We start from the raw sequence: 11,147 nt of genomic DNA, 5'->3' as shown, positions 1-11,147 counted from the left end.
TACGCCCAGCATCCACATTAGCACTGAAGAAGATGGTTGATTTGTCAAGATTAATTTTTTGCCCAGATGCCCCCTCATACTCCAGCAATAACCCCTGAATAACTAAAATCTCCTCTGGTTTGGCCACTCCAAAGAGCAAACTATCATCAGCGAAAAATAAATGAGAAATGCGAGGTCCCCCTCGGCAAATGGCCATACCAGTAAGACGATGACTTGTCTCTGCCCTTGTAATTAATGCCGACAAACCCTCAACACACAACACAAACAAGTAAGGCGACAACGGGTCCCCTTGGCGAAGGCCCCTCGTCGGACGAAACTCAACAGTCGACTGTCCATTAATCAAAACGGAGTAAGACACCGTTGAAATTCATCTCATGATAAGATCGATAAATCGATATGGCATACCCATGTGCTCCATAACCCCTTTAAGAAACCTCCCATTCAACACAGTCATAGGCTTTGCTCATGTCAAGTTTGAGCGCAAAGCATCCCTCCTTGCCATGCCGTTTATTTTTCATGAAATGAAACATCTCAAAAGCCGTCAAAACATTGTCACTAATCAAACGGCCCCCAATAAAAGCACTCTAATTTAGGGATATCACAGAAGGTAGCACCATCTTCAATCGATTTGCCAACACTTTGCTCACAACTTTGTAGATCACATTACATAGGCTAATTGGCCGAAACTCCGCCATTCGACGCACCTCTTTTACCTTCGGAATGAGGACTATAAACGTATCATTGATCAACCCCACGTCATCAGATCCATTCAAGATGCCTAGAACCGCTTGGGTCACATGAACTCCCACTACCGGCCAAAAACGCTGGTAGAAAAGTGCATGTTTCCCATCGGGACCAGGAGCTTTGGTAGGATGCATCTGATGTAAAGCCTACCATACCTCATCAGCAGAAAATTGTCGATCTAAATGTGAACCCACAGCAGGCGGAACCCGAGATGTGATTGCCTCAAGAACTCCGTCCATTTCCCTCTGCACATGGGATGTAAATAATTGCTGAAAATAATCTACGGCAATGCTCCGTAAATCAGAATCCTTAACACACCATTGTCCGTGAGCATCTTCCAAACCCAAAATACGCTTCTTCTTGTGCCGTTGGGAAGCCTTAGCGTGAAAAAAAGACGTATTACGATCCCCATCCCGTATCCAGTTTGTTCGAGCACGCTGAAACTAGAACACCTCCTCACGCTCAAGGAGTCCATCAACAATAATGACAAGGACTTTTTGAGTTCATATCTTTCGACTTCTACAAATTTTTTTTCCAATTACACATGCTTCTCCAATTATAAATTATATGCTACAATCATATGCGACCAAGATTGTGCCTAGATGCAACTGTCTCATTTTACTTGTTTTGTGTTCTGTTTCTTTAACTTTCCAATGTAACAAAAAAAAATTAAAAAGGAAAAAAAAAATAGAAACAGTAAATGATCATTTCAAAAACAAGCATCACCAATCTCGCTTAATTTTTCTACCCACGGTGGATGCCAAGTTTCCTATGCCCACTGATAGAATGCAGGGATTAATTAGAAGTACAGTATTTATGGAATGTCATAATTGCTGCAACAACTTTTTTATTTTTTTCTTTTCATATTCAAACAAGGATATTGATATTACAGGGAGAAAAAGAGAGCACAAAATAAAGATAAAGAAAAATTCACCTACTTTTCTGATTTATCTTGAACTGTTTTATGAAACACACTCAATATAGTAGTCTGAAACTAGAGTTGATACATTTGGATACAGGAAACACTATTATAATTGAATAATTTACCTTCTTGCGTGGGAAATCCGGGCCCAACTTATTTTAAGATGCTCCTAACACAAGTGATCACCAAACTAAGCCCTTTCTCCTCCTAAACCTGTCAACATGGTCAGTGCTCATCCGGGATTTTTCAGGCTTGTTTGACTTCTTAGATTTCTCTAGTCGACTATCTAAACTGTTTCTAGAAATTTCAGGAGGATCAGGGTGTAACTCAAATGTATCTGAAGGACCAGTTTCAGATGGCTTGGTCTGATTCTCAGTGTCTACTGTTGTTTTCTTGGAACCATTTGTGGTTGCTTTTGATTTGTTAAGCGACAGTACAAATTTCTTCAGATGTTTAATGAACTCTGGATAAAGCTCGAGATTGCAATGTCCACCCCCATTTAGCCACAAGGGTTCATACTTTTGATTGCAAAGCTCCCAAAGCTGTTTTCCATGGGAACAATCAACAACTTCATCTGCTGTCCCCTGCAGATAGAAATAGAGCAAGTTCATCACCGAATTCCCTCAACAGAACCATTAAACTTACTATCCAACAAGCTGGTGTTAGAGATGTGATCAACTGTTTCTTTTTTATTATTATTAGTATTAGTATTAGTAAGGAACGAGTTTTCACTTATTCCCAATAAAATTTCCAGAGTCAAATGGAGACCCAATAATTTGTAATGTAGTCACGGAAACGAAACATATAAGGGTAAATTGTATTATTAATCCCTGCATTTTATCTCAAATTGACTCTGGTCCATGCAATGTTTGTTTGTGACAAATAAAACTATGTAGTTTTGGTCAAGTTCTAATGTCAACCTCCATTTAGAAGAAAGTGACCATGTGATTGCTAAGTGAATCAAAAATTGATTGATAAAATCAAAACTCAGGGCCTAAAGTGAATCTTGAGAAAAACTTGGAGGATTAAAGTGCTACCAAATCAGGTAGTGTGACAGCAGCATATGTAATCTTTGTCAAACTTAACTGCAGTCATTGAAGGAGGGTTGACATTGTAACTTGACTAAAGCGCAGGCTTTTATTTGTCACAATTCAAAGTGTAGAATCCAAGTGAGATTTGAGATATGGTGCACGGATGTAAAATGTAATTTTCTTAAAAGGAAAAAGAAATAACAAACTGATGAAGATCACGGAAAGAAGAAAAAAGTAAATCTGAAATTTCACATGAAACACATTTAGGGCATTAAGAATTAAAGATTTAGAATAATTTTGAGTTTTCATGTCATTATAGTAAGTTTTAGTAATTAAGGGTATAATGATAATTCCAATAATTGTTGGACATGGATTGTAGGGGTCACTCATAAGTTTTACTTTGGGTCAAGTTAATAAATGGGTTATTATATATGGTTTTTATTATGTCTAAAATAATCTTAATGGTTAAAAGTCCTAATTTCCTATTTTGATATTGAAGTAGAATTAAAAGTCATTAAAGTTTCCTATTATGATTGAAGTAGAATTGGAAGTCATAATTGGTCTAGAATATTAATAGTTGCTAAATATTTTTAGTTTCTAAATTTGAAAAATAGTCCTTATAGAATTAGGAGTCTTTAGTCTATAAATATGTGTAATATCTCAATGATTCGATAGCAAAGTTAATATTATGAAAAGAGTAATGATTCATCCCCCCTTTTCCCCCCCACCCCCTTTGACCCCCTCTCTCTCTCATTGGTTACATTTTCTTTTTCTTTTTCTTTTTTTTCCTGCTCCTCCAATCACCCCCTGCCACGTGGCAAAGGGGGGTGAGGGGGTGACCCCCAAAAGGGGGTCCCAAACATTATTCAAATATTTGAGATTGTGTTTGTGTGATTAACCCAGTGTTTTGACAAGCGCGCCTAAGCTCAAGGCGAGGCGAGGCGTGGCGCAGCTCTGCGCCTCATGCATAGCGAGGCGAGGCGACATAGAGGAGGCGCAGCTAAGGCGATAAGGCATGCGCTTTTTTCTGAGGCTCAAGGCGTGCGCTTTTGGCGCTTCACGTTTCTTCTACTGCTACAGCCCATCTGGTTTTGGTGTGAATACCCACATGGAATAAATTTTCATTTACAATATCAAATGATCAAAACGTGGGTCAAAAGAGCAGGGAAAAAAAAAAAAACCTAGTGTAGAAGAAGAAGACAATGACGAAGGGCCACGATTGCTCTCTCTCTGTCGCCTTCTCTCTCGCGATCACAATCGCAATCTCTCTCTCTCTCTCTCTCTCTCTCTCTCTCTCGCTTCTGTCTCTTCCTCTTTTATCTTCTTGATTCATATATATATATAATATATTATATAATACCTATTATATAATATATAATATATAATATACTTATAACTAATATATAAAACATAATTAATTCATATATATATAATATTATATAATACCAAGAATACCTATTATATAATATATAATATACTTATAGATAATATATAAAATATAATATATATTTATACATAGTAATAAAAAAAATAAACACATGTATATAAAATAAAATAAAATAAAAAAATTAATTGAAACACATTATTTAAAAAATATAATAAATAAATAAAATAATATATATATTTAAAAAATTAATTTTTTTTTTTTCTTCTTCTCTTCTCTTCTTATTAAAAAAAATTAATAATATACATATTAAATATTTGCTTATGTTGAAAATTGTACTATATTAACATTTTGCTTAACTTCTATAACTTGCGCCTCGCTTTGGTGAGACGCGCGCCTCGCCTCGCCTCGCCTCGCGCCTCGGCGCTTAGGCTCCAGATGACCTTGGCGCCTCGACGCGCCTAGAGCTTTTTAAAACACTGGATTAGCCTATCTCTTTTGTGAGGGTGAAGCACCTCTCTCTCTCTCTCTCTCTCTCTCTCCCCTCTTCTTCTATCCAGCAAGATTACTGTTCACGTCACTGTTCACAATGTTTAGAACAGCCACCCGATAGCCACTAAACACTCGTGTTTTCATTCCCAAAACCCTACCCTTCTATAAACCCTACTTCTATTTTTTAATTACTTTTGTAGTCACAAAATCCCGCCAAATCCAACCCTATAAGTCTATTTTTGCTGCTGCCAGTATATTTAAACTGGGCTCATTACTTGTAGGAAAGTAATCCCTACTCGTCCTACAACACAAACATTCATAATTTTATTATTTAATATCCAATCCCATGTAGATATTTTTGCCAGTCACTTGCTTAACTAACCACATGTATCTCTATTCTATTTGACTACTCTCCAACTAATCAACATATAGAAAACTAGTGTCAATGTTATTAAAATATAAAAATTTTGTAGTTAACTACTTGCTTGCTTCACTGAAATGTCAAATAGTTGTTGTGTATCAATGTCGCTCATCTACTCCGAGTGCAACATCAATAATTGCTAAAATGACAAAGATTCACTCCAGTATGAAGTTAACAATGATCAATGCACATCTCTCAATGATTACAAGCTGGAAGTTTGGACCTGTTTAAAAAAAAATTTACACCAAAGTAATACAAGTGACAATGAAGTATCACTTCCCAAAGTTGATAATATTCATATAGCATATTGATAAAGAGAATGGCAAAGAAAGACAGAAATAGAAAGAATGGGCAATAATACTTACATGGATTACAAGAACAGGACAGTTCACCATACCAATTTTGTCAATATTCTGAAATGAAGAAAAAGAACTAAGCTTTCATCAACCAAATATGATGGGCACCTAAAATAGAGAACAAGTATGATATTACCTTGAAAATATCGAACCAATAAGTTCTCTTAGCAGGGTATAATACCCTCAGCCCAGAGAGGATTGGACTATGTAGAACTACACCTCTCAAATTTGGTACACGGGAAGCAAGATCAATGGTTGGACCACTACCAACAGATTGACCATATACTATTAATTGTTCATCTTGAACCCCATACTGCTCCTTAAGGCATTTATACACTGCATCAATGTCTGCATATGTATTACATTCAGATGGCTGTTTCAAAGGAAAAAAAAAATGGAAGTTATATAATGAGCAATGGGGAACAGTGAAGAGAATTATCCCATTTAAGTGATCCCAAAAGATGTCAACAGTCGAAGCATTGAAGGCAACAACAGGATCTTTTTCTGGCTAGACATGCTATGAAGTTAGAATCCTGTTTATGATACCTAATCATATCGAGGCACCAACAAAAAGGAAGAAATAAATAAATAAGTAAAATGGTTGCAGTTATTCTAAACTCTAAAAACCTGACTGAGTATTTTGTAAAATGGTTGCAATACTGCTGCTGTTAGGCGTAGCAGATTCCCACCATTTTTTTGTATTAGGGTTGGGGTCAGGCATAAAATTTATAAACCTGATCGGGACGGTTAATAAGGATCCCCGCCCCTATAAACACCCCCTTTAAGGAAGGGTGTCGCTGTTAATCACACCAGAAAACAATCCCTGAACAATGTGAAAGGTGTGAAAAGCATTAAAGTTAATGCTAAGGCTCTCTAAAGAAGGATAACTAAACAGTTAAATGGAGTGCAAGATACCAATAAGGAGATATAGAATTGCAAACACAAAAATTATCTCCATTCCTAAGAAAGTAATATAAGCAAAAACAAACATTTATGTTACAAACTGAGAAGCTCAGCACCCAACCTTTCCAGTTGACTGTCCATAGCCAGAATAATCATACCTGAAAAGGAGAAACAAATATAGATGAATCAGGGAAATAATTAAATTATCAAGAAACTAATCATAAAGGAATATCCTTGAAAGAGTTAAATCTATAAATAAATTAAAAGGAAACGGAAAATGATAAAAAGCACTTGAGTTACTTCTGGGCCTCTGGCATTTCTAATCAGCAGCAAGATATTGAATGATTGCAGGGGTATGCAGCAATAAGAATATTAGAAACAAAAACGCACATAAAATGTCATACAAGAGATTCAGACACACATGCATGTTCTTCATTATACCGTGCAACATATGTTCAAGCGTAAGTCAGTTAGTTTGGAAAAGCAAAGTAGGTAGCAATTCATCCTAAATAAAATTATGGAAAAATATAAATTCTGCCGGTTAGAGGTCATTATGTGATTATGCTCCAAGTAGAAAAGGTAAACTGAGACCAAAAGTAGCAAAAATATTACCTTCTTACAGTAATCAATAATAAGTTGATAAACAACCTTCTGTAACCCACCAAATGGACACCTCGTATGAACAATTGTGGTAATGTCTAACTCTGCGTATCCAGGAGAATGGATATTGACAAAAAGAAGTTAAATTCTATTTTCGTGATTGCCAATGATCATATAATTCAGGTTACAGCCCCAGATAAGGTTATATACATAAGTACAATATAGTTGAGAATACAGTCGTAGATGGGGCTAAATAGAGAAACATAATATTCTGTAACCCACCAAATGGACACCTTGTTTGACAAATTATATTCATGAACATGCCATCGTGTGGTAATGTCTAACTCTGCCTCTCTAGGAAAATGGATATTGACAAAAAGAAGCTAAATTTTATTTCGTGATTGCCTATGATCATATAATTCAGGTTACAGCCTCAGATAAGGTTAAATACATAAGTACAATATAGTAGAGAATACAGACTTAGATGGGGCTAAACAGAGAAACATAATAATTATTGTCTTTTCAAGTGGACAGACAAAATAACATGTCATAGTGTTAGGCCCAAAATGCAGGACTCATACTCATATGCCAAACTATCCTTTCTTAAAATACTAGTAAAGTTGACCTATGACATCAATCAATTTTTTTGTTTATTTTTTAGGTTTTGCTAGAGAGTAAGGATTAAACCTTAACTTAACCCCTTTTCCAACAGCGATGCTTACATTGCAGCACTACGCAACAACTATGTAAGAGTTAGAGCAATAAATAAAAATGACTGAACTAATATGCCATAACTAATCTAGCTGGAATAGAGGTGTGAATGAACCCAACACTGACTTATGGTGTCAACTTTGGATGATGGGACTCATGAATGCAACATTATTATCACATAATGTGCCAAAAAAAAAGGCATATCCACCACACAAGCAAAAGCATGTGACAAAGCGGTGATCTAACTTTAAAGCATAATAATTCGTTAGGAAAATTGGGCAGCAACAAGGATTGAAGTGGACTATGACCTTCAAGGAGGGAAATGTTAGAAAAGGGACAAAATCATTCTCTAAACAACATTACCTAGGATGTTAATTGCTACATAAATTAAAGAAGGAATGTGTATAATGTTGTATAACACAGGTAAATTTGAGTACATTGGTTAATTAAACTTGTGTAGGCGTATGACTAGCTTCCTATCATCATTTTGAAAATGCACTAGCCATATATTCCTTTTCAGAAGCATGCACGTCAGGTAAGACTTCAAATAACCATTCCTTAATCATAAGATGTGAAAAAATCCGATAAGACTTCAAATTAAAAGTTGACATTAATATCTATTCCTATAAACCTTAAACTAGCTTGATTCTTGATAAACCATGTTTGGGTAAGTGAATTTGTCTCCATTTTGACACGCCAAAATAAAGTTGTAAAGGGTGTTTGAATTCACTAGCTAATAGCTATTTATACATTAAGGGCTTCTTAGAACACCTAACTTTTCACACATTGTTGCAATGTTAAAAAAATCCCCTCTAATCTTGAATAGGAGGATAGTCATCTGCTAAAGAAGTTGTAACCTGAAATTAGTCTATGTCAGCAAGCCAGCACACATTTTGGTTTGACCGCATCCAATTGTAAAAATAGAAAAGGATGGCAACGTACGAAATGCAGTAATTCACCTTTGATGTCAAACTCTATTTGAAAGATCAAATCAAATCCATTCAAATTAAAGTGGATGCCAATTATATTCATTTTTTTTATAATAAAAAAACATGTATTTAGCGCACACTACACAGTAACCAAACAGAAAACGGTCCTAATTATCAAGTTGAAGTCCCTTATTGTTCTAATCTAACTCATTAGATTCTGAAATTTAAAACACAAACCCATTTTCCACATATAGCCAACTCAACAAATAAAGCAAAACCCACAAAGTTCCTCAATTCTTAAATACAAATAAGCAAATTAAAGCAAACAAATGAGGGGGGTAAAAAATCGAAGTTTAGAGCTGAAAATAATAAATAATATAAATAGAAAAAAAAAAGAAAAGAAATGAAGAGTAAATAATGATGATTACCCCATGAGATTGATGCGAAGACGGAGGCTCATCTCAACGAAGAGCTCGAACATCTGACCCAAATCAGCGGCATTACCGTGGGAGTAGAGAAGAGTAGCAGTGGCCTTAGGATGCTTGATATGGACGGCCACGATTTCGTTGCCTCGTCGAGTCCGAAGCCTCAAAAAGTCGACGTCGTCCCTCCTAGGGACCTCCGGTATGTAGAATCGGCCGGCGCAGGAATCGTCGATGATCAGCGTGTAAGAGGGAGGGCTGGGAGGGAAGAAGGCGAACTTAGCGGCAATCGAAGACGTGATTCCGCCCATCTTCGGTCCAGAGCTTTCGGATTCATAAAGTTCCTCCCCCACTTTCTTTCTTCAGATCTCGGTTTGGGGGTTGTTAGAGAGAGAGATAAAATTAAAAAAAAAATAACCAAAAAGCCAAGAGGTTGGATTTGGATCACTCTGCTTTTGAGAGAGAGATAATGGCGGTGGTGATGGGCGGCGCGTGGGCAGGAGGAGAAGCTTTGTGTAGAGGTTTAAAGAGGAATTGGGGCTTTTTTCGAACGTTGGAGACTCAGACCGCTGAGAGACAGAGAGAGAGAGAGATGGGGTGTCGGTTTTGACGATGACGGCGACTTTATAGGATAACAATAGGAGGGGAGGAGAGAGAGAGAGAGAGAGAGGTGCAGTGCGCATTCCTTTCAAGGCTTTCTTTTTTTCAACAATGATTCATCCCACTAAAAACATCACCACTAATAGCACTAATACATTAAAAAAATAAAAAAAATAAAAAAAAATTACAACTCCAAGACTAAAACATCACATCATTCATGACGGGACCCACTGCCACCTAATTAGTGGGAGCACTAATTAGTACTCCCAAACATTTTTCTTCTTTTTTTCTTGGTTCTGTTTGGAAAGAAAAGAGAGAGAGGGGAGAGTGGTAACGGTGTTGGAATGTGGGACCCCACTCTTTTTTGGATGATTAGTTTTGTGGACCCTCCATTTGTTTCTTTCTTCATGATTTTGGTGCCACTGAGTGAGGGGTTGTTGTTGGGCTTATTGGGCTTTTCAATGTAAAAACAGAGAAAAGCGTCCGGTTACTTTCAAATCGGGGAAAGGATTGGATTGAATTAGATTGGACCGGACCATATGATTCAACTGCCTGGGACCTGGGTTTAGTTTTTTTAAAAGGGACATTTACATCTAAGATAAGTTTTAATTTATCAATTTATATTTTATTAAGATCTCATATGAGAGTAAGTCTTTTTAGTAAATTTTAATTTTTTATAAAAAGATGTGTAAAAAATAGAATTTTTAATTTTTGATATAGATTGTTGATTTTTTGATTTTTTAGTGATTTTTTAACTTTTAGACTAAAAAGTAATATTGCCAAACGTGGCTTTTTAATTAAGATTTTTTAGATCTTCAAATCCTATTAAATTTTTAATAGTAGGAATTGCCTTCAAATAATGATTGTTTATTATTTATGATTATTTATAAAAAAAATATAACGATTTGACATTTATTTTGATTTTTAAAATTTTAAAATATCAACTTTCAAATTGCAAAAAACTACACACAAAAAAAAAAACTAATTAGTGTGTTTGGTTTTAGTTTTCTGAATTCAATTTTTTAAAAATTGAGTTTTTTGTTTTTTATGTTTTTTGTTTTTAGTGAATATTTTTTAAATTTTAAGTAAATTTTTAATTTTTTTAGATATACTTTATGTAACAATTCAGATTTTTAATTATTCTGTAAAATTTATACTAATATTATTTAATCATAATTAGAAAAATATATAATTTATTATATATTATTATGTGTTATTTTGTAAAATAATATAATTATTAAGAGTTTAAGAGTCAAAATATAAATAAATAATTAAGTTATCCATTAAATAAGTTGGAGATAGGCTTGAATTAATAGGTTTGATGGCAACGCGACACGTGGCAGTCCGTGGCTTGGTGCCCACGGCTGCCCTTCTATATAAGGGAGCAAAGATCAAAAAAGAAGATCAGGAAAGAAAGAAGGAAAAAGAAGAGACAGGAAAGAAAAGGGAGGAAGAGAAGAGAAAAAAAAATAATGAAAGTTGAAAGGGTCTTTAGTAGTGGAAAGAAAAAGTGAGATAAAGAAAGAGTGAGGTATTTAGTTATATTTTATTGATATATTAATAAAAGTTATGTTTTCTAAAGGTTTCAGTTAAATGGAATATTTTTTGAACCCTATTTTGTTTAAAAGAAAA

At 35.2% G+C, this 11,147-nt stretch overlaps 1 protein-coding gene across 1 annotated transcript; it reads right to left on the bottom strand.

Moving 5' to 3' along the window:
- Positions 1-1,663: 1,663 nt before the first annotated feature.
- Positions 1,664-9,628, bottom strand: LOC114320822 (alpha/beta-Hydrolases superfamily protein). Its single transcript, XM_028267923.2, has 5 exons — positions 8,922-9,628; positions 6,375-6,411; positions 5,487-5,723; positions 5,360-5,407; positions 1,664-2,250 (listed from the first exon to the last, which is right to left on the bottom strand). The coding sequence occupies exons 1-5, from the start codon at positions 9,224-9,226 to the stop codon at positions 1,849-1,851; spliced, it is 1,029 nt and encodes a 342-aa protein (XP_028123724.1). The 5' UTR covers positions 9,227-9,628; the 3' UTR covers positions 1,664-1,848.
- Positions 9,629-11,147: the final 1,519 nt, after the last annotated feature.

The sequence above is a fragment of the Camellia sinensis genome, chromosome 1 (genome assembly GCF_055761805.1).
Source record: "Camellia sinensis isolate YWXY chromosome 1, ASM5576180v1, whole genome shotgun sequence".
Classification (NCBI taxonomy): Eukaryota; Viridiplantae; Streptophyta; class Magnoliopsida; order Ericales; family Theaceae; genus Camellia; species Camellia sinensis.
Note: the sequence above shows the minus strand (reverse complement) of the source record. Positions and strands in the feature narration are given on the sequence as shown.